Source organism: Cyclopterus lumpus, chromosome 18 (assembly GCF_009769545.1).
Source record: "Cyclopterus lumpus isolate fCycLum1 chromosome 18, fCycLum1.pri, whole genome shotgun sequence".
Classification (NCBI taxonomy): Eukaryota; Metazoa; Chordata; class Actinopteri; order Perciformes; family Cyclopteridae; genus Cyclopterus; species Cyclopterus lumpus.
Genome location: NC_046983.1, coordinates 4,292,910 through 4,317,586, shown reverse-complemented (window position 1 = coordinate 4,317,586; position 24,677 = coordinate 4,292,910). Strand labels below are relative to the sequence as shown.

General features: G+C 43.7%; 1 protein-coding gene across 1 annotated transcript in view; it reads left to right on the top strand.

Annotated features, from left to right (window-relative positions):
• Window positions 1-386: 386 nt before the first annotated feature.
• Window positions 387-24,677, top strand: part of trpc5a (transient receptor potential cation channel, subfamily C, member 5a) — a 48,841-nt gene continuing 24,550 nt past the window's right edge. The window contains exons 1-7 of the mRNA XM_034557753.1: window positions 387-419; window positions 747-849; window positions 1,292-1,542; window positions 6,233-6,349; window positions 6,441-6,503; window positions 7,043-7,180; window positions 8,528-8,734. Of these exons, the coding sequence (XP_034413644.1) occupies window positions 387-419; window positions 747-849; window positions 1,292-1,542; window positions 6,233-6,349; window positions 6,441-6,503; window positions 7,043-7,180; window positions 8,528-8,734 (912 nt within the window). The remainder of the gene's footprint in view (window positions 420-746; window positions 850-1,291; window positions 1,543-6,232; window positions 6,350-6,440; window positions 6,504-7,042; window positions 7,181-8,527; window positions 8,735-24,677) is intronic.

Here is a 24,677-nt window from a genome sequence, read left to right as displayed (position 1 = left end):
AAAGTGTTATTATAAATAAGGTGAATTTAAGCTTTAAATACTTGAAACAATTAGTTTCTGAAATAAGGCAAACGTGCAACTTAGTCCCCCCGCCGACTATAATGGAGCCAGACAATTTGAGCCCCATATTTTAAGCATATTTATTTACATTTTGTGCGATTGGCATCACTAAAACTACGCTGAATCACTTACTACCTGCTCCAGTTTACCTGTCCTGTACAACCAGTATGACCAGGCAAGTTCTGGGGTTACGTGGACCGCCTTTTATCTGTTATTTAAACTTTCTTTCTTTCTTTCTTTCTTCATTGGCTTCTCTTCGCTGCTTCGCCGGCGATGTTTCTCGACCCCGGTAACGCTTTGTTCTGTCTTTGTTGCAGACCGGCCCGATGAATCCCATGACGCAGTTGTACTACAAGAAGGTGAGTCGAGCACACACTCAGTCAGACCCCAGACCCCCAGAACCCCCAGACCCCCAGAACCCCCAGAACCCCCAGACCCCCAGAACCCCTAGAACCCCCAGAACCCCCAGAACCCCCAGAACCCCCAGAACCCCCAGAACCCCTAGAACCCCCAGAACCCCCAAACCAAGTGTTAGGGCTTCAACGGCCCTTTGACAATACGAGGACCAGATGTCACCCAGCGAGAATCGTTCTTTTGCATTTCTACAGATTTAATTCTCTCTTTTCTAGAGTTCTCCATGTCGTCATTGTTGTTGTTGTTGTTGTTGTTTTGTTGTTTCCGTTTAGGCGACATACTCGCCGTACCGCGACCGCATCCCGCTTCAGATCGTGCGGGCGGAGGTGGAGCTGTCTGCAGAGGAGAGGGCCTACCTCACCGCTGTGGAGAAAGGTACGTGTTGGTGTCACGGTTCCCTCCGCGCTGACGGGTTCTCCACGCTGACGGGTTCTCCACGCTGACGGGTTCTCCACGCTGACGGGTTCTCCAGCTGACGGGTTCTCCAGCTGACGGGTTCTCCAGCTGACGGCCGTCCCGTCAAAGTGTCCTTGAACAAGATCCTGAAAGCCACCTTTTTAGTTTTTGGTGATATCGACCAAATTATTGTTTTACCAATTATATGATGAAAAAGTTAATGACATTAAACACATTAGTTATATATATATATATATATATATATATATATATATATATATATATATATATATATATATATATATTGGAACACGTTGTGCTGCCGTGATGCCTGGAAGGTAGAAAGCAGGTCAGCGGGGAAGTGAACCGTCACCTGTGTGCTCCCTCCTCCCTCCTTCCTCCCTCCCTCCCTCCTCCCCAGGTGACTATGCGGGGGTCAAGCACGCCCTCCGCGAGGCGGAGGTGTACTACAACATGGACGTGAACTGCCTGGACCCTCTGGGCCGCAGCGCGCTCCTCATCGCCATCGAGAACGAGAACCTGGAGATCATGGAGCTGCTGCTGGACCACGGCATCCACACCGGCGACGCCCTGCTGTACGCCATCAGGAAGGAGGTGGTGGGCGCCGTGGAGCTGCTGCTGTCGCACAGGAGGCCCAGCGGAGAGAAACAGGTGTGTGTGTGTGTGTGTGTGTGTGTGTGTGTGTGTGTGTGTGTGTGTGTGTGTGTGTGTGTGTGCGTGCTGAAGAGCCTCAATTCATTCTGCAGACGGCTGGTTTCATAGACACACTGTGAAATAGGATTTAGAGACTGTGTGTTAGTCTGCATGACTGCAGTGTGTGTGTGTGTGTGTGTGTGTGTGTGTGTGTGTGTGTGTGTGTCAGTGAGAGAGAGAAAGAGAGAGAGTGAGAGAGAGTAAAAGGACATGTTGACACTGGAGAACAAGTGGGATCAAAGCAAAGAGAGAGAGTGATAGAGACACAGAGAGAGAAAGCTAAAGAGAGAGATGAGTAACATTTTAAATAAAGAGAGAAACGAAGACGTCTTCTCGTGAATTAATTTCTGGACCGTCTGTTGCTGCGAGGTTCCGCGTCGCCGTGGCAACCAACCCTTGGCCGAAACGCAGAGCATTGTGGGAAGACGTTTATTTTATTATTTTTTTGGACGAGGACGGGAACAAACCAGTTTTGTTGTTGACGTGTTTCTGTTTCTCATTTTTCTTCCTCCCTTTTATTTGTTTATCTTTCTCTCAACGTGTGTCTTTCATATTTTATTCATCTTTACTTTAGCGGAAGTAACGTGTCACGCAATTATTCATATTTAATTCATAAACTGTTGTCGTCTCCACTCAGATATGCAAACGCGTATAAATGTTGAATGTTATAATCTATAGATTATTACGCTCAAGTTAAATTACACGATTAGTATTTAGAAAATACTTATTTAAATATTCAATTAAAAAATGCACAAATATACCGTTTCTTTTAAAATATAGTAAATAAAGATGTTGGTGACATCTGACCAGCGCTAAGCATCATGGGACTTTTTTTTGCTTGCGATAGCATGATGTCATAACTGTTAGCCATCCAGTGCATATGTACAATTAAAAAAAGTTTTGCTTTCTTTCTCTGAAGGAAGCGCTCATCGCTCCTGATGTGTTCAAGGACCGTCGTAAAGTTTGATCGTTTTTACAGCTTCTGGCTCTTATGGATGATGTAGTTTTGGGGATTGTTTAAATAAAACATACTTTTTTCCGTCTCGCCCAGAAAGTTTTGAGGTTAAGAGAGTTAAAAGTATGTGTTTCTTTTCATGTGTGTGTATGTATGTGTGTGTGTGTGTGTGTGTGTGTGTGTGTGTGTGTGTGTGTGTGTGTGTGTGTGTGTGAGGTAGTCGATGCCTTTTATCTTTCCCTGCCAAGCAAAAGCTTTTCTCCATCTCTCTCTTTCTCCCTCTTTCTCCTCCTCCCTCGCTAGAAATGGAAGGAATGAGGCAGCAACACAAGGAAGGAAGGAAGGAAGGAAGGAAGGAAGGAAGGAAGGAAGGAAGGAAGGAAGGAAGGAAGGAAGGAAGGAAGGAAGGAAGGAAGGAAGGAAGGAAGGAAGGAAGGAAGAGCATACAAAAACGAAAAGAGAGGGAAAGTTGCATGAATGATGGAGGGAGAAAACATAGAGAGAGAGAGAGAAAGGGAGTCGGTGACACTGAAGCGAAGACAGATGAAAGTAGGAAATAAGAGAGCGGGAGAGGGAAGGAATGAGGAAAGAAGGAAGTGAGAGTTGCACACAGAGAGACAGCGATGCAGATGAGGAAGCGCGTTCCTTTGATCTGTGTGTGTGTGTTTTGCTGTAGTTGAGGATAATTTTTGCATATTTATTATCTGCGTGTGCTTGTTATCAGCGGATGTGTGCAACGTGTTTACAGACGGTTTTATTTTTTTAAATATTAATCAGTATAACGTGTATTTTTTTAAACAATAACACAAAGAAATCTGTTGGAAAACAAACAAACAAAAGAAACAAACATTTGTTGTGTAGTTTCGTTGCTCATTGATTTCCGTTTCTTCTGCTTCGTCTGCAATACCAACAAAAATCAGCCGCTTGTTTGTTGGTATTGGCTCCTCATTGTCAAAAACACAATCAACTTTATATATATATATATATATATATATATATATAATCAGTAAACCGTGTTACTACTCGTCGTATCACACGTCGTTCCTAATATCCTACTAAAGGTTACTCGAGGGCCAATTTCCAAACACTCTTTTAAATAAACTTCCGTCTTCACAGGAAACTGTTCTGGGTTCAGGTTTTACTAAAAACATTTACTAAAACATTTAATAAAAACATTTAATAAATACACTTAATAAAAACATTTACTAAAACATTTAATAAAAACATTTAATAAATGCACTTAATAAAAACGTTTACTATAACATTTAATAAAAACGTTTACTAAAACATTTAATAAAAACACTGAAAACGAGACAAACGAATCAATCGAACATCAAGATAAAACCCCTCCCCCCTCCACACACACACACACACACACACGCACACGCACACGCCACGTTTTCCAGACTTAGTTACATCATTTACGTAGTTATATGGAGTTATTCTGAACCCAGATGTTTTGGGTTGAGTGGACGCCGGTGACCTCGTAGCTTCTTCGTGACCTCGTAGCTTCCTCGTGACCTCATAGCCTCCTCGTGACCTCATAGCCTCCTCGTGACCTCGTAGCTTCCTCGTGACCTCATAGCCTCCTCGTGACCTCATAGCCTCCTCGTGACCTCGTAGCTTCCTCGTGACCTCATAGCCTCCTTGTGACCTCGTAGCTTCCTCGTGACCTCGTAGCTTCCTTGGGACGCCTCGCGGTCCTGATGAAGCAAACACGTTGGCTTTTGGAAGAAGAAAGGAAGGAAAAGATAAAACATACTGCGGTGTGTTGTTGTTTCTTATGTGGGTCAGTCCCAGTGGGAGTGAATCCTGATCCTCCTCATCACCAGCAGGAGACGCAAATATATCTCCATGCAGATGAAAAATCAATGAAAACCCAAAACTCTAAAGGTGTGTGTGTGTAGGTGTGTGTGTAGGTGTGTGTGTGTGTGTGTGTCTTTAATCCTGGGGCAACTGCTCTCACACTCCTTATCACGCCAGGAAAAAAAGGGTGAAAAGACAAAAAGTCTTTGGCAGTGGAGGAGTGACAGAGAGGGAGGAGCAGACGAGGAGAGAGGGAGGAGGGAGGCAGATTAAATGAGGAGGACGAAGAGAAGCACTCTGCTTGGAGATGAAGGAGTCCACGTGTGTTCCTCCTGGAGTCTGCATGTGCTGCTCTCACTCCTTCGGAGGAGAGCAGCACATGTGTGTGTGTGTGTTGGTGTGTGTGTGTGTGTGTGTGTGTGTGTCACAGGATTAAAATTGCCCGGGGTTCCTGCGCGACTTGCACACACATTTACATCTTTGTTCTTACTTTAAAAGTCTCCGTTTGAAGCGCTCATAAAAGTCGTATACATAAACATCTATTTGTTTACTCGTGCCTTCGTTGACGTTAATAAACTTTAAATGTGGCAACCCGGTGCCAGCTTGTCAGGTCACGTTCAGGTACCGACGAGTCTCCCCTTTACAGAACATCACTGCAGACCACACTCAAGCAGTATAATCAATGTGACTTACTTTCTGCCCATTTTAATACTGCTGTATTTTAATATTTCTGCCATAAACAGTCCGGGATTTGCATAAATTGGGTTCATAGTCGACATTTCATTGTGGTGCGACCTTTTTTATGTGCATGTTTGTGCGCTATATCTTACAAAAAATACATTTTCAATGACTACGAAAAGGTCCGGCAACTCGCGTTAATTTCCACTCGTAAACTTAAATAAAAAAACTTCCGTATTCACGGAACACAACTTTGTTAGGTTCAGGAACAAATCTCCTTCGTTAGGTTTAGGAAAAGAAAAAAACTACCGAAGTGACGCTACTGGAGGGTTTTTTATTTCTCAGTCTTTTTTTATTTTTTTTTATTTTAATTTTTATTTAATTTATTTTATTTATTTTATTTATTTTATTTATTTTATTTATTTTATTTATTTTATTTATTTTATTTTAAATGTTCATTGTCGTTGTCATTGTCATACTTATGATTTTTATATGATTTTTATTTGTATTATTGTTCATTGCATTGTGTTCCACAGCAGCCGTTCTTGTTGTTTTTACAATCCCTATTTAGTTTGGAGTTGATCCACTAAAATCTCGCACAAAGTCGACACTTGAGACAGAAATCATCTCTTCATCCAAAAAGCGTCTTCCAGGATTCAATCCAGATTCGTCATAATGGTTCGGTTGCTCGGCAACCAGCAGAGACTCCATGATGTTCCTGCACTAATTGTCCTTTTTTTTTGTGCGGATCGAACAAACGAGACCCAGCGTGTTAACGAGAGACGCTGGGTCCAGTCTTTATGCTAAGCTAAGCTAACCAGCTAATAAGTATACTTCTTAAAAAGTCAAAGTATTAATTTAATAGTGAAAAAAAAAAGAAAAGAGATGTGGCTTAGCTTCATCAGTCAGGAATGAGGAGCGTGTACATATTAGAGGTTCCCAACCTGGGATTTAGGACCCTGTTTAGGTCTCATTATACATCTGAAGGGTCGCGAGAAGATTAATTAATAACACAATACTCTAGTTATACCACTTTCGCCGTCTAAAATATTGAAATTAAGTGAACTGTCAGAAAGTCAGTTGAATTAAGGCTTTTATAACCGAGTAAAACTAGTTTTTTCAGTCTTATCCGGCATTATTTAACATCATTAATTTTGGGGTAAAAATGTAACGTGTAATTTCATAAAAGATGTTGTTGTTTTTCTCCAGGTTCCCTCGCTGATGATGGACAGTCAGTTTTCAGAGTTCACCCCCGACATAACTCCCATCATGCTCGCTGCTCACACCAACAACTACGAGATCATCAAGCTGCTCGTCCAGCGGAAGGTGAGAACACTGAATAGAAGAAGAGCGATGACTAATATTAAATCATGATTTAAATGTTATTCATTGCTACCTGTGTTGTTTTCCTGTGAAGGTCACCATTCCCAGACCTCACCAGATACGATGCGACTGCGTCGAATGCGTCTCCAGTTCAGAGGTAAGCGATTATTTATCCTCAAACGCACGCTTTGTTTTGCAGGAAATCAATATCGCAATTTATGGCAATTACTCCCAATCTGCACCTCCAGCACTGACATTTATTTTCAGCATCTTCTGTAAAACAATGAGATACTTTTTTAGATTTTTTGATTTCCTCTGCCATGACTGAATACCACTTCTGCTCACTAATAACTCAGGTTTAAAATACTTTAATTATGGAGTCATATTAAAGGAATAATGAGGAGGAAAACACCAAATGTTTTGGAAAACGGTACTTTGGACCGTTTTAAGTTAAACACTCTTGTTGCACATGAATAAAAATAGTCACGACTTTATTGTCTTTAGCACAATCGGACCAATAACATGGAGGATAAACATTGTAGCAAAACATCGTCAACGTATGAGACAATGTAGAAATACACTTATTATTATTACGTTACATGAATATCTATATGGTTGTTGTTCAAAGTGCACGAGGGGGCGATCGGGGAACCGTGTGGTGGGTTCCAAACCTCAACAGTCTGAATCTTTCTGTAGGTCGACAGTCTTCGGCATTCAAGGTCTCGACTGAACATCTACAAGGCGCTGGCCTCGCCCTCCCTCATCGCGCTGTCCAGTGAGGACCCCATCCTCACGGCCTTCAGGCTGGGCTGGGAACTCAAAGAGCTCAGCAAGGTATGGGCACTCTTACAGGTCCATCAGGACTCATACAGATCCATCAGACTCTTACAGGTCCATCAGGACTCCTACAGGGCCATCATACTCTTACAGGTGTATCACAACTCCTAGAGGTCCATCAGACTCTTGCAGGTCCATCAAGACTCTTACAGGTCCACCATACCCTTACAGGTCCATCAGGACTCTTCCAGATCCATCAGACTCTTACAGGTCCATCAGGACTCCTCCAGGTCCATCAGACCCTTACAGGTCCATCAGGACTCTTACAGGTTCATCAGCCTCTTACAGGTTCATCAAACTTTAACAGGTCCACCAGACTCGTACAGGTCCACCAGACTCTTGCAGGTTCATCAGACTCTTACAGGTCCATCAGGACTCATACAGATCCATCAGACTCTTACAGGTCCATCAGGACTCCTACAGGGCCATCATACTCTTACAGGTGTATCACAACTCCTAGAGGTCCATCAGACTCTTGCAGGTCCATCAAGACTCTTACAGGTCCACCATACTCTTACAGGTCCATCAGGACTCCTCCAGGTCCATTAGACCCTTACAGGTCCATCAGGACTCTTCCAGATCCATCAGACTCTTACAGGTCCATCAGGACTCCTCCAGGTCCATCAGACCCTTACAGGTCCATCAGGACTCTTACAGGTTCATCAGCCTCTTACAGGTTCATCAAACTTTAACAGGTCCACCAGACTCTTACAGGTCCACCAGACTCTTGCAGGTTCATCAGACTCTTACAGGTCCATCAGGACTCCTCCAGGTTCATCAGACTTTAACAGGTCCACCAGGCTCTTACAGGTCCACCAGACTCTTGCAGGTTCATCAGACTCTTACAGGTCCATCATACTCTTACAGGTCCACCAGACTCCTCCAGGTCCATCAGGACTCCTACAGATCTTACAGGTGGAGAAAAGGTTTAGTCTCAGTGACTCGTCAGGGACGTATCTGGACCAGTATTGCCTTTGTGTGTGTTTTTTATTTATTTCCACAATTTGCAACTTACTGCCAAATGAAATGAGACGCCAACTTAAAGTGCTGGTCCATCAGGATCCTTTAGGTCCTCTTTGGCATCAATCCAAGAACTCCACTGGAAGGACGCCACGTTCTGAGCTCCCCGAGCTATAAAAAACATCCAATATTGTTGATGTTACTCGTTAAAGGTTGTCCTTCACTGCCCTTCTGGCTGAGAATGTGATGTATCTTGGGTAGCGATACATATCTTCATATGAGGCACATGCAGCTGTTGAGAGCTTGTTGGCGGTGTGATTGGCAGGAGAAGTTATGGAGCTCCTATAGACCCGTTGTAAATACCTGGAACCTTCCTCCTCTCAGGTGGAGAACGAGTTCCGTCAGGAGTATGAGGAGCTGTCGCAGCAGTGCAAGCGGTTCGCCAAAGACCTTCTGGACCAGGCCAGGAGTTCCCGAGAGCTGGAAACCATCCTGAACCACCGGGACAACGACCAGAGCGAGGAGCTGGACCCGAGGCAGTGCCACGACCTGGCCAAGCTCAAGCTGGCCATCAAATACCACCAGAAAGAGGTAGGGACGCACAACCTAGAGAGGAGGACTCTGGGCTCTTAAAAGTCGTTCTGCGTTTTCATTGGTTCATAAGGAGTTGACCTTTTTTGAAGGAGCAAGCTTTGTTCACGTGAAAACAGAATTGTTCTGTGCGTGTCTGACTAGATGACAGTCTATGGTTTGTGTATATTATTTATGTATGTGCACCGTCACCGGGGTCAAAGCTGGCTATCAAATACCAGAAGAAACCGAATCTTTGTATTTATTTATTGCCGCACTTGGGATGGAATTGTTCCGAGAGAGAGATTTAAAGAGAGAGACGAATAGAGATGGGGTGATCATGAGCGGAGGAGAAAGAAACAGTTGGAAACCCCCGAAGCCGATCTCCCGTCTCTCTCCGTCCGACCGCCTGCTGTTTCCAGCTCTTTGTGACGGATGAAAGCTGGAGTGGAAGGACGGAGCGGGGGGAGGTAGGGGGGGGGGTGGGGGGAGGCAACAGCGGCCACGGGGTGATCGGTGGATGGATGGAGGGAGGCAGGGGAGGAGGTGCTGTTCTGTCTCTGCAGGAGGAGGAGGTGAAAAAAGGTAAAGATCTGAAGAGGGAATATAGAGTGACGTGGTGAATGTTAGCAGCATTTTATTTGGTTGTTTTCGTGACGCACAAACAATGATTATACACTAACGAAACGTTACTTAATAATATTATATTTCATTACTGCCAATAAATCCCCCTAAATGTAAACACACTGCACCTTTAAATTGTAGCCTAAATAATAGGAGACGCATCATTTATGCAGTCGTCACATACACGTGTCAGAGTAAAATAGTAATATGAGTCAGATCTTTGATGCTTTATTCACAAAAATAAAAGACTTTGTTTGGTGTGTAAACTTCCCAAACATCGGGACGTATTCCGGCTAACGTACGTGTGCACAGGCTTTTGTTAGAGGGGTGGATTGGGTGGATTGGGGCGTATTGGGGTGGATTGGGCGTATTGGGCATATTGGGCGTATTGGTCAGATTGGGCAGATTGGGCGTATTGGGCGTATTGGGTAGATTGGGCGTATTGGGGTGTATTGGGCAGATTGGTATGGATTTAGGCGTATTGGGCGTATTGTGCAGATTGGGCGTATTGGGATGGATTGGGCGTATTGGGCGTATTGGGGTGTATTGAGCGTATTGGGTGGATTGGGCGTATTGGGCGTATTGGGTGTATTGGGGTGTATTGGGCGTATTGGGCGTATTGGGGCGTATTGGGCGTATTGGCCATATTGGGGCGTATTGGGTGGATTGGGCGTATTGGGATGGATTGGGCGTATTGGGCGTATTGGGCGTATTGGGTGTATTGGGGTGTATTGAGCGTATTGGGTGGATTGGGCGTATTGGGGCGTATTGGGGCGTATTGGGCGTATTGGCCATATTGGGGCGTATTGGGTGGATTGGGCGTATTGGGGCATCCATGAACACAGCTAACGGTGGACTTTTGAAGATGCTGCAAATCATAAAACGTGACGGAGCGATTGATTTAGAGGAAAACGTCGGGAGGCCGAGTGCTCGTTCCGCGCCAAAGGATTTAGGAGGACGGCTGGTCCCTGGTGTGGTGGACGGAGGAGAAGGAAGGAGGGGAAGTGATGGAGCAGTAAAAAGCGTTTCTTTGAGGTGAATTACAGGAAGAGACTTGACCTCACTTGACCTTCGGGAAGGAAAAACGTTCCTGGGCTTTTTAACTTTATTTATGTTACTGAACAATATTTATAACCTTGACTTTATACTTGAATAGATGTAAACGGTACGAATCATCTTCACAAAAAAAAAAAAACTTTCTGCAAAAGGTAGAAGGCCGTTAGACACTTCACTGCAGACGCACTTTGAGTAATTACACTGTGAACCGTGAAATGTGCTTTAATTAAAGCGTCTTGAATAGACGCCGTGTAACTTTAGATAATGTGGTTCGTACAACAAAGACCTGACTTTAAATGACATAAAGGAGGTTTTCTCTTCTTCTTTCATCTTGCTTTTTGTGTGTTTTTGTTATTCTGTTGCCTCCATTTTTATACAATTTATGTGCATGCGGGTTTAAATGAACAATTTTCTTGTATTTCCCATTTTTGTTGAACAAGCTGGGAAAAAGGATTAAAGTCCGGTCCCAAATAACCGCCGGTTGAGTTCAATGATTGAAGATAAAAAGATAAAAGCCTGAGCTATTAATTAGCCTTTATGTAGCATTATTTTTATGACACTAGAACATGCAATTTGCTTTGCTGTGTACTTGCCCTGTGAATATTATGAATGACCACAAATAATAATATTCTAAAATTCGACATGAAATTCATGATAGTATGATAATAATATATTCATTTTGTAATTTAAATTCAATTATATAGAATAATAAAACCATATACCACTACTGTACTACTAATTTCAATAGGATAATACAGCAGTTTAAAGAAACACACAAACGACATTTATGATGTTTGAAGGTTTTCTTCCAATGTGGTTTACGTCTTATATTTAATTTATTTTTAGATTTTTTAAATTTAATTTCATTTAATTGTATGTTATTTAATTGTATTTAAATGCTTATTATGACAGCATTCCCCAAACATAATACTTTGGATAATTTCACCATACGTGTATGTTGATTTTGTAAAAGACCTTCCGTCAATGTCCCGCCCCTCCCGGGCTGCGATTGGCCGGTTCACGGAGAGCCGAACTGCCTACAAAGTTTGATGTTATCACCTTGACTAACAGCTGAACTGGTGCCACTGGGCTCACTGGGCACTAATTTAAAACATCATGAAGCCCAGTAGGAGAAGACATTAGCATATCATTTTTAGGAAAAAGCTTTAAATACATGAATACATTTGCAGAAGTTATTAACCAGAACTTTGTTATCACCGCTCAGGAGCAGTGTATTTCATCTGCAGGTACTGCACTTAAGTACAAATGTGAAGTTGAAGTACTATTAGAAGTTGTGCAACCTTCTCCTGCTACAATATATTGATCCCAGAGGAAATTATTCTACTTTAAAAAAAAAGAAAAAAGATTCTGACAGTTTTAAAGCAAATTAAAATGTGCAACCGGAGCGATGAATCCATTGACAGTAAATGTGTCACTAATCCCTTCGCCGTTTTTATTACGTACAAATAATTCACGCTTCCAAATGTGCAGCTTTTCCCTTTCGTAATGTTAAATAACGTTAATGTAATATAATATAATATAATATTCACAAAGTTACGCTTCTCGGGGGGGAAACTGTGACGCCATTTCTCACCACTTTCTTCACTTCACGTTCCCCACGATTCAAACATCCGTCATGCGACGCAGAGGAGCGCGATGTTTCCTCCTGCTCCTCCTCCTCCTCCTCCTCCTCTTCCTCCTCCTCCTCTTCCTCCTCTTCCTCCTCCTCCTCACTGGGAGGTGTAAGTGGTTGCAGCTCTGGCAGAGAGACTCACAACATCCCGTGGCGTTCTCGAGACATACTCTCAAATCTAGACGGAGGATATGATGTGAGGGGGGGGGGGGGGAGTGAGGGAGGCAGAGAGAGAGAGATCCTTTCCTTGTGTTCCCTTCCATCTTCCCTCTCTCTTTTTTTGTCTCGTCTCTCTCCTTTTTGGTCTGTTTGTCGCCGTGGAGGACTTCCTTTTAGCTCCCTGCTCCTCTTTGAGTGTGTGTGTGTGTGTGTGTGTGTGTGTGTGAGAGAGAGAGAGAGAGAGAGAGAGAGAGAGAGAGAGAGCTGTCAGTGGGTAATAAGACATCCTGAGAGGAGACGGAGGGCGAGCTGGAGAGAGAATGATGAAGAGAACTGTTGCAGCTAAAATATGTACGTCGCCAAATCTTCTGCCACAGTTCAGGAGAAACTGAGACTAAATGTTCTTTATGCTGGAAACGTTATTCCCTGGCTTGGTTTTGCATAACGAGCGCTGCGTGCAACACGATGCCGATGCCGACCTCCTACAGGAGTTCATCAGCTTTCATCTTTTATTTAAAACGAGACGATAAGTTCCGTTTTTACTGTTTCTGGCCGTAAGATATTGTTTTAATTGTTTTTTTTAAGAAAACGTACCTTTTGAAAATGCACACAGACAACACCTTAAATTAATAAAGTGGAGGAGAGGGATGAGGACATGGAGGAGGAGGAGGAGGAGGAGAGAGATGAGGACATGGAGGAGGAGGAGGAGGAGGAGGAGAGGGAGGAGGACAGGGAGGAGGAGGAGGAGGAGAGAGATGAGGACAGGGAGGAGGAGGAGGAGGAGGAGAGGGATGAGGACAGGGAGGAGGAGTAGGAGGAGGAGGAGGAGGAGAGGGATGACGACAGGGAGGAGGAGAGGGATGAGGACAGGGATGAGGAGGAGGAGAGGGATGAGGACAGGGAGGAGGAGGAGGAGGAGGAGGAGGAGAGGGATGACGACAGGGAGGAGGAGAGGGATGAGGACAGGGAGGAGGAGGAGGAGGAGGAGGAGGAGAGGGATGACGACAGGGAGGAGGAGAGGGATGAGGACAGGGAGGAGGAGGAGGAGGAGGAGGAGGAGGAGGAGAGGGAGAGTTAATGGAGTTCAGGAGAGACAGACGACAACAAACGGAGAGACGGAGACGTGTAGAAGAAGAATACATTAATTATATTTGACATTAATTAAATCTCCGTCGGTGTTTTTATCTCAACGCTTCTGAAAAGAACTTGAGACTCGACTCAAAATCAAAAAGGTCTTTAGAAGTTGACCCTGCTGACCTTTGGCTACAGATCCGTTCCCCCAAACACAGATTAAAGATTATAAAGTGTGTTTTTATATGAATTATTCATCAAAGATTCCCAGAAAGTTGACATTTTATGTCCAGATTAATTTTGTTTAAACAAATAAAAACAAATATGAGTTTTTAGACGTATTATGTAGTTATATTTGTAACTTGTTTGTTTTCAGATTCTTTTAAGAGAAAATGAGACAATGTAGTTTGTTTAAATTATAAATAATGACAAAGTATCTTTTGAGCATTATTGAAACATTGAAGTTCTTCTCACGTTTGAATCTCATAACTGTGACAATGTTGCCAATTTATTTCCTTTTATTACCGTGAATCACGTTATTTGTAAGATTAGAAGCAACAAGAACAACATTGTTCTCCATTAGTGGTTTTATGTGACTATTGAATTTTTTATATTTAATAAACTGATAGAAAAGTTGTTGCAAGTTGACCAAAGAATGTTTTTGTGTTTTTTTAATCTTTATTATTGTTTAATGCAGGAGGGAAAAGTCATTTTGAATCCGTCCTTTCTCTTCTTCACCTCCGCCAAGAGGCTGTTTTGTGAGTTTCGGCCTCAAGATCTGTTTGACTCGAATTATTTATTTATTTATTTATTTATGAAACTTGGTGGAAGGTTGAAGCGTCGGCCGAAAGGAAAAACCTGTGAACTGTCGGAGCGGATCGGCTCTTCTTAAAGCCGACGGCTGCGTCACCTCAAGTGTGCGTGTGTGCGTACGTGCGTGTGTGTGTGTGTGTGTGTGTGTGTTTGTGTGTGTGTGTGTGTGTGTGTGTGTCTGTGTGTGTGTATGTGTGTGTGTGCGCGTGTGTCCAAAGACGCTTACGTAAGCTCTCCCCGCTCTCACCTCTCTGTGTCTCTTCTTCTGTCACATCCTTTACCTCCTCTGTCACCCTCTCGCTCTACTTAATATTACATCCCCCCCTCCTCCTCCTCCTTTCCTCACCCTCTCATGTTCCCTTTCATCTTCCCTCTCTCCTCTTCTTTTCTTGTTGACTCCTTCATCGTGTTTCTGCACTTTTTTTCTCTCGTCTCTCTCCTTTTGGTCTGTTTGTCGCCGTTTCCTTTCAGCTCCCTGCTCCTCTTTGCTTGTGTGTGTGTGTGTGTGTGTGTGTGTGTGTGTGTGTGTGTGTGTGTGTGTGTGTGTGTGTGTGTGTTATGATGGAGGTCGAGGTGACACACACACTAAGTGCTGCCACAGTGTTTTACCAACACAAGGCTTTCAGAGCAGATTATATAACAATGTGTGTGTGAGTGTGACGGGAAACTGAGAGCTGCCTTGTTGTGTCTCGCTTGTTCTTCCAGGAAATCACACACACAGACACACACACACACAGACACACACACACACACACACACACACGTACATGCCTCCACACGTGCACACATTCATGCATTATTTAGAAATTGTGCAGTCACTCGTTGTAATTTGTTTCATGCTGCCGAGCTTCGTCAGATAAAGATATTTTATATATTTTGGAAACGTTCATTTTAAAGTGTTGTGTACTTTGGGTTGTTTTGTTGTGTACTTTGGGTTGTTTTGTTGTGTACTTTGGGTTGTCTTATTCTGTACTTTGAGTTGTTTAGCAGTTTAAAATGAGACGATGTCTCCAAAGACTTAAATATGTTTCCAGCAAATATCTTAAAATGTATAATTCAAGTCTAAAATGTACTTTTGGAGCTGAAAATATACAATATAGTGTACAAAAATACACCATGTACACGAATATCAGCGTACTTTTACAATTTAATACTAACAGGAAACTAAAATGTGTGAATTGTTGGTTATGAATCAATTAGACTTTATCGTCTTACTTAAAGTTGGTAATTAAAACAATCAACGACCAATCAGAGCCGGCAGCTGTCAATCAAACTGTCTTTGAGTTATCTTTTTGTTGTTGTTGTAAAGTACGTGAAGCAGCTTGAAGTACAGATGCTCCTCTGCAGTAGTTGAGTAAATGTACTCAGATATACTTTAAATGGTTTCTGTCTTTTGGATTCCAAGATATTTTGAATTGGACCTTTTCTCGGGTGCAATGCATTGTGGGAGAATAGTGTGCGACCTCCTCCGTGAGAGATGTACACAACGATACGCAACGCACGCCACTCTTCATCCTCTCTCTCTCTCTCTCTCTTTTGACCTTGTGTATCCATCTCCTGGGAAACCTTCGTCATGATTCCTTTTGCTCTTCCTACTTCCTCTCCACTCGTCTCCTCTCCTGTTGTTTTCCTCTTTTTCACACCTTGTCGTTTCCTCATTTCCTCTCTTCTCCTTTACCTCCCCTCCTATTCTGTTTCTTCACTCATGCATTCTCCTTATTTCCTTATAACCTACTTCCTCTCCTTTTGACTCCTCTTCTCTTGTCTCCTCTCCTCTTGATTGCCCCCTCTCTTTTTCTCTTGTTTCCTCTTCTCCTGTTATTTTGTCTTTATCTTGTTTCCTCTCTTCTCTTTTACGGTCATTTCCTCTCCCCTCATTTCCTTTACGCTCCTTCTGTTTCCTCCTATTTCCTCTCTTCTCTTTTATCGCCTCTCCTCTCCTTTCTCTTTCTCTCACTTCCACTCCTGCTTATTATTCCTTCTGTATCTCCTCCTTCTCCTTGTGTCCTTCTAACACACTTCCTCTCCTCTTGATTCACCCCTCTCTATTTCTCTTGCTCCCTCTCCTCTTTTTGTTACTTCTTCTCCTCTTTTTCACCTTCATCTTTACACCTTCTTGTTTCCTCTTATTTCCTCTCTTCCCCTTTATTTCCCCTCCTCTCTTTTCCTCTCCTTCACGGTTCTTTCCTCCCCTTTCATTTCCTCTCTTCTCATTTCCTCCCCTCTCATTTCCTCTCTTCTCCTCTCCTTCATGGTCATTTCCTCCCCTCTCATTTCCTCGCTTCTCATTTCCTCCCCTGTCATTTCCTTTTCTCCACTTTTGTTTCCTCTTATTTCCTCTCTTCCCCTTTATTTCCCCTCCTCTCTTTTCCTCTCCTTCACGGTTCTTTCCTCCCCTTTCATTTCCTCTCTTCTCATTTCCTCTCTTCTCCTCTCCTTCATGGTCATTTCCTCCCCTCTCATTTCCTCGCTTCTCATTTCCTCCCCTGTCATTTCCTTTTCTCCACTTTTGTTTCCTCTTATTTCCTCTCTTCTCATCCTCTTTTCTCCCGAGTCCACTTGTTCACTTTCTCCTCTTACTTCCTCTGATCTCTTCTTTCTTTCTGATCAACTGATCAGAAAGAAAAAGGAGGGAGGAGGAAGAGCTAGAGGGTGAAGAGTGAGTTGGTTTTAAAGGATGAGGAGTTACATAACACCAAAGTAACTTACACACACACACACACACACACAGCACGGTTACCCATCATGCCGAGCTCCTCTAAACCCCAAATAAACTCTCTGATTGGCTGTTTGATACACAGGAAGTAACAAACTATGTCCAGAGAGCTGCAGGAAAGTGGCGGGTACCTCCCACAACACCGCTGCAGTGCATTGTGGGTATTTCCGATAGACAAGCGTAAGAGGGAAAAGTGTGAAAGGAGAGATTGGAAATCAAAAGCATGAGGAGAGGAAAAGAGGAAGGAGGGAGGAGAGAAGAGGATGTTGGGAGTACAACTAACTTATAAAAATGTTCAAAGCAGAAGGAGAAGAGGAGAAGAAATATGACGTAGTCATCGCAGTTAACTGTCGCTAATATCAAATGTCCGACTCTTCACCATCTACAGGCATCAAAACAGGAAGTCAGTGGAGGAGTAGTAAAGCCCGCCTCTCCCTTGATTTGATTGGCCGCCTCGGTCAAGCGTGACGCTGACGAGCGACGCAACAGAGATTTTGTCAATTATGATTATGGACATACAAGGAATTTGACTCACAATAAACATAGACATATAATAAAACAAATTAAAAATAATAACAACAATAAACAAACAATAATCAAGGCATGATTAAAAGCTTTTAAAGTTGCAAGAATCCAAGATGGCGACAGATCGCCGAACTCAAGGGTGATCCAGAAACCAGCGGTCCACTTCTGAAAACGTCTGCAGGAGAGAGTTAAGACGGTTATAAGGAAGTTGGCTGCACTTTACCTCGTGGGCTCATTTTATGGACTGGAGGCCTGATATAAATGTGGATTGTTGCCAGTTCTTTGTTATCGTTCTACTCCTCTAAAAGCCTTTTTGTGTGCCCAAAGAAAAATGTTTCCATCTCTTCTCGAGTCGTTCAGGTCTCAGAGTTAAGAGTTTGGTTCATGTCGCCCGGTATGTGCTCAGGTCTCAGGTCTGGGTTCAGGTCTCAGGTCTCAGGTCTGGGTTCAGGTCTCAGGTCTCAGGTGGATGTGTGTATGCATCAATATCTTTTAAAAAGGCAATCAAGCTCTGACCACACGGTGTTCTTCATGCTCAGATTATACGGACTGAGCCTTCAAACACCTGCCTCTCGGATCATTGGTGTTTATTAGCACTGAGGCAAGAGCAACACACACACACACACACACACACACATGCTGCAGGGTGTGTGTGTCTGTGTGTGTGTGGGAGAGAGGAGACGTACGACAACAGACGGGAGGAATGAAGGAATTAGGAGGACAAGAAAAATGTATCTTTACACCACCATTTTGGGGTCTGATCGTCAAACTTGAAGAGTTTAAACTAAAGTATGCTATCTCTGAACCTGATCCCATGCTAGCCCGATCCCAACCAGACCTTGACCCGATCCTCATCCAATCCTGTATGCATTCAAAGCTCTGGATCATGTGATGAAGCTCCACACAGTGAGCTGCAGGGAAGTTCAATCCACTTCCTCCTCCTTCATTACTTAAAGCTTCAGTTGTGATTTATTGTCAAATGAAGCACGTGAATCACGCGATACGATGATGAACTAAAGATGTTCAACTAAGACAAATGACTAATTGATGCTCTTCTGGTCCCAGCGAGCCAGGAAAGGTCACCTGGACTCTTCTGGCTCCGAGTAGCGGAAGTGTGCTGAGGAAGGAAGAGGTGAGGAAAGGAGGAAAGGAAAGGAGACATTCGGTTTGAGTTGAAGCGATGGACGCCGATCCAGAGAGTGGAGGAGGGAGGAGGGAGGTGGAGGGGGAGAGAAACCGTGAAGCGTTTCCTGTGGAGAGAGCTTGTGTTAATCCGACAGCTTGGCGACGCTCCAAAAACAAGCCAAATGTATTCACTTTCCTCTTTTGGCTGCTGCAGAGGAGCAAGAGAGAGGAGAGGGAGGAGGAGTCGCTCCATCTATAACACATCTATAACACAGGGGAGCAAGAGAGAGGAGGGGGAGGAGGAGACGCTCCATCTATAACACATCTATAACACAGGGGAGCAAGAGAGGAGGAGGAGACGCTCCATCTATAACACATCTATAACACAGGGGAGCAAGAGAGAAGGAGGAGACGCTCCATCTATAACACATCTATAACACAGGGGAGCAAGAGAGGAGGAGGAGACGCTCCATCTATAACACATCTATAACACAGAGGAGCAAGAGAGAGGAGAGGGAGGAGGAGACGCTCCATCTATAACACATCTATAACACAGGGGAGCAAGAGAGGAGGAGGAGACGCTCCATCTATAACACATCTATAACACAGGGGAGCAAGAGAGGAGGAGGAGACGCTCCATCTATAACACATCTATAACACAGAGGAGCAAGAGAGAGGAGAGGGAGGAGGAGACGCTCCATCTATAACACATCTATAACACAGGGGAGCAAGAGAGGAGGAGGAGACGCTCCATCTATAACACATCTATAACACAGGGGAGCAAGAGAGGAGGAGGAGACGCTCCATCTATAACACATCTATAACACAGGGGAGCAAGAGAGGAGGAGGAGACGCTCCATCTATAACACATCTATAACACAGAGGAGCAAGAGAGGGAGGAGGAGACGCTCCATCTATAACACATCTATAACACAGGGGAGCAAGAGAGGAGGAGGAGACGCTCCATCTATAACACATCTATAACACAGGGGAGCAAGAGAGGAGGAGGAGACGCTCCATCTATAACACATCTATAACACAGAGGAGCAAGAGAGAGGAGAGGGAGGAGGAGACGCTCCATCTATAACACATCTATAACACAGGGGAGCAAGAGAGGAGGAGGAGACGCTCCATCTATAACACATCTATAACACAGGGGAGCAAGAGAGGAGGAGGAGACGCTCCATCTATAACACATCTATAACACAGGGGAGCAAGAGAGGAGGAGGAGACGCTCCATCTATAACACATCTATAACACAGAGGAGCAAGAAAGAGGAGAGGGAGGAGGAGACGCTCCATCTATAACACATCTATAACACAGGGGAGCAAGAGAGGAGGAGGAGACGCTCCATCTATAACACATCTATAACACAGAGGAGCAAGAGAGGGAGGAGGAGACGCTCCATCTATAACACATCTATAACACAGGGGAGCAAGAGAGGAGGAGGAGACGCTCCATCTATAACACATCTATAACACAGGGGAGCAAGAGAGGAGGAGGAGACGCTCCATCTATAACACATCTATAACACAGAGGAGCAAGAGAGAGGAGAGGGAGGAGGAGACGCTCCATCTATAACACATCTATAACACAGGGGAGCAAGAGAGGAGGAGGAGACGCTCCATCTATAACACATCTATAACACAGGGGAGCAAGAGAGGAAGGAAGAGACGCTCCATCTATAACACATCTATAACACAGAGGAGCAAGAGAGAGGAGAGGGAGGAGGAGACGCTCCATCTATAACACAGAGGAGCAAGAGAGAGGAGAGGGAGGAGGAGACGCTCCATCTATAACACATCTATAACACAGAGGAGCAAGAGAGAGGAGGAGGAGACGCTCCATCTAGAATACATCTATAACACAGAGGAGCATGAGAGAGGAGGGGGAGGAGGAGACGCTCCATCTATAACACATCTATAACACAGAGGAGTAAGAGAGGAGGAGGAGACGCTCCATCTATAACACATCTATAACACAGGGGAGCAAGAGAGGAGGAGGAGACGCTCCATCTATAACACATCTATAACACAGGGGAGCAAGAGAGGAGGAGGAGACGCTCCATCTATAACACATCTATAACACAGGGGAGCAAGAGAGGAGGAGGAGACGCTCCATCTATAACACATCTATAACACAGAGGAGCAAGAGAGGAGGAGGAGACGCTCCATCTATAACACATCTATAACACAGGGGAGCAAGAGAGGAGGAGGAGACGCTCCATCTATAACACATCTATAACACAGGGGAGCAAGAGAGAGGAGGGAGAGGAGGAGACACTCCATCTATAACACATCTATAACACAGGGGAGCACGAGAGGAGGAGGAGACGCTCCATCTATAACACATCTATAACACAGAGGAGCAAGAGAGGAGGAGGAGACGCTCCATCTATAACACATCTATAACACAGGGGAGCAAGAGAGGAGGAGGAGACGCTCCATCTATAACACATCTATAACACAGGGGAGCAAGAGAGAGGAGGGGGAGGAGGAGACGCTCCATCTATAACACATCTATAACACAGAGGAGCAAGAGAGAGGAGGGGGATGAGGAGACGCTCAATCTATAACACAGAGGAGCAAGAGAGAGGAGGGGGATGAGGAGACGCTCAATCTATAACACATCTATAACACAGAGGAGCAAGAGAGAGGAGGAGGAGACGCTCCATCTATAACACATCTATAACACAACAGGGTTCAATATTTTATTGATTTGATCCGGTTTCTCTAATATTTTAGTTTTATTGCAAAAGACGTACACGGGGATTCTGCATATTTTTAGGCCGTTTCCTGCACACTCCGAATATTTGACATGACTATTTTACAAACCTGTCGTGTGACCTTTTGACCTCCCAGACAAACAAATGACTTCATGTGCTGTTTGTGAGTCGATCAGCCGACTCTCCTGAGATGTGCAATCCATCATGTTGAACGAGGCCTCAAATTGATCCTTCCCACTCAATAGTGCTCCATTGCTTTTTACATTATTAAGGGACGACTATTTTTAGGTTTTCATGTCCTTAAATAAGGAGGAGAGCTGGAGGAGAGCTGGAGAGAGGAGGAGGAGAGGAGGAGGAGAGGAGGAAACAGAGTCAGCAAAAGAACGAGTCACAAACAGTATATCTCTCTTTTTTATTTCCCCTCAACGCGTCTCTGCAGAGAGAAAGATGAAAGAGGGCGGAGAGGAAGAGAGGTAATACAAATAAAGAAGGAAAAGTGGAGGATTTTGTGTAGACAAAAAAATAGAGGAGGGGGGAGAGGGGGATGAGGGGGGGAGGAAACACAAACGAGCTGTTTGGATGTTTGTGAAGTTTGTGCGACATCTTGATGAATGACAGCAATCAAAGGGAGATGGTGAGGGGGAAGAAAGAGATATTAAAACAGAGGAGTGGGTGGAGTTATTTTGAGGTGCAGCAGACGGGGGAATGGGGGGGGGGGGGGGAGACGCCAAAATAAGAGCGCAAGAGACAGATAATAAATAACAAGAGGAACAGAACTCAACATCAGGAGCTGTTTCCTCTCGCACTGTGTTGGATCTCCAGCTCCAGTTTGGGTGTTCCAGTCTTTATGCTAAGCTACGTTAGCCTGGTAGCAGCAGCTTCATATTGACTACACACACACACACACACACACACACACACTGCAGGGTGTGTGGTGGTGTAACAATCAGCTGTGGTGAAACCAGCAAAGGTCAAAGGTGATGGAGGAGTGACAGAGAGAAGGAGAAGGAGAGAGGAGATGTTTTTGGTGAACATAATGTTGTCCATGTTTGTCGAGTTGACTTTTACTTTTGAACATTTAACACTAAAAAAGTCATAATTTATTTAGTTTTCTTCCCTTTTACTCGTCTTTTTCCTCTTTTGGTTTCCTTTCCTTCCCTCCTGGCCTCTCCCTGTGTTTCCTTTCCTTCTAGACATCACATTCATATCCTTTCCTCTCCTGCTCGTTGTTTTCGTCTCATCTCCCCATGAGACGACGTGGAGATTAAAGTATTTAACCCGAGATACAACCCCTGAAACATTCATGTGTGTGTGAGTGTGTGTGTGTGTGTGTGTGTGTGTGATACCTGCAGTCCTGCTTAATTATACATTAACAGTAGTCTCAATAATAAATGGATGTGTGTTTGTGTACTGACAAATGTCTACTGTGTGTGTGTGTGTGTGTGTGTGTGTGTGTGTGTGTGTGTGTGTGTGTGTGTGTGCGCGTGTGCGCGCGTGTGTGTGTAGTCCAATAATATGCAGCACTAACTGAATGATATATTGCCATTCATGTTAATTTAATTAATCTATCAACACATGGCCTCAATTAGAGTTTTTTTTACACACACACACACACACACACCTAAACACACACAGAGACACACACACACAGACAAACACATGCACACACACAGACACATATATACACATGTACATATGAGTGTTTTTGACTTATGACTCTGATCTAGCTTAACTTCTGAGTGACCTCTGACCTCAAACTGAAGAGAAATGTTAAGTTGCTGTGTATGGAGTCTGCAGAGTGACACTTTGTTATGTGTTTAAATGTAATCAGACAATAACTTAATAGCTCTGTATGAAAAATGTAATGACATTTGCTTTTAAATTCTGCATTTAAAGACTCTGAAACAAGTATTTAATGGATTAATTGCGTAGAAAAAGCATTTACGTTCCTTGTTTTGTTTCAGAACGTCGATTCAAAGTTGCTTTGTTGACACTTATTAGAAAAAAACCTTTAATATGTTTAAATGCACTAAAACTTTCTTTAAATTATGACTTGCTACTTATTTTGTTTACATTTACCAACATGTTCGGGTTCTCCTTGTGACAGACGAACCAACCTTGAAAACCAGGAGGTCAGCGTTGATTCATCCGTTACGTTCTTCCTGTAAATACGGAGCTTTATTTTGAAAAGACTGTGAGCATCGATTGGGCCGATATATTGAGGAAGGAAAACACACCAGCAATGAGGAGTAACTTTTATGCAAGATGACACTTCATAGATCAACCTAATCGGATAAACATGTGTTGTATGTTTGTTAGTATGTGTTGTTATTTTGGTCTGCTGGTGAGGTGCATTATGGGATTTGCAGTCTTTTAGCCAAAGTCAAGTGAGCTGATCTGACGAGGAACTGAAATGAAACTTGAATAATGGCAAAATTGGAGAATTCCACCGCACCGTTTTGTCTCTCGTGTGTGTGTGTGTGTGTGTGTGTGTGTGTGTGTGTGTGTGTGTGTGTGTGTGTGTGTGTGTGTGTGTGTGTTTATCCTCTGCAGTTTTCACATCACTGACCTGGACTGTTAGGAAAGAGAGGTATATAACTATATATATATATATATATATATATATATATATATATATATATATATATATATAAGTATATATATATGTGTGTATATATATTTTTTTTAAATGTTTTTTTTATTCTTAGTAACTGTAAATGTTAACATGTTCCCAATGTTAAGGCCATCACTTATTATAACTTATTGATGACATCACTTATTATAACTTATTGATGACATCACAGAGTCTCACTTCGTCCTCTAGTATTACGTCTCAAACCTGCTCAGAGCAGCTCACTGATTGGTCGAGGAGCCGTCTGGAATAAACGATGACGAGGTTGTTCGCCGCCTGACGATGAAGACGAGGCTGAAGCAGAAAAAAGGAGGAGAGGAAGGAGCCGAGAGCCCAGAGATCTACTCCCTCATTAGCATACTGCTGCCATAGCAACAGGAAAACCAAACTGGAGCTGAGGGAGAGGAAGGAGAAGAGGAGAGGTGACGGGCTGGAGAGAAGGAGGGAATTTAGGATGAAAGAAGAGAGGAGGTGAAGACGAAGGAGAGGAAATGGGAGAGAATAAGAGGAGGAGGAGGAGCGAAGGCAAGGCTGTAATGAAAGAGGAGGTGAATGAAGGGTTCATGTGTGAGGAGAAGAGGGGAGAAACAAGAGGAGGAGATGGAGGGCAAAAAGAAAAGGAGGAGCACTGAGGATGAAGAGGATTGAAGGAGGAGGAACAAAAAAGAAAGTAGAGAAAAAGAAGAAGGGCAGAACACCAAAGGAGGTTGGAAGGAGAGGAAGAGGAGGAGAAAGGAGCAGGAAGAGGGAGCAGCCACCTTGGGTTGACACTTTATCTCCCTCCTTCTTTTCTTTTCTACCTTTTTTCTGCTTCTATCGTATCATCTATATAATTAAATCCTCTCTCACACACACACACACACACACAGACACACACAGACACAC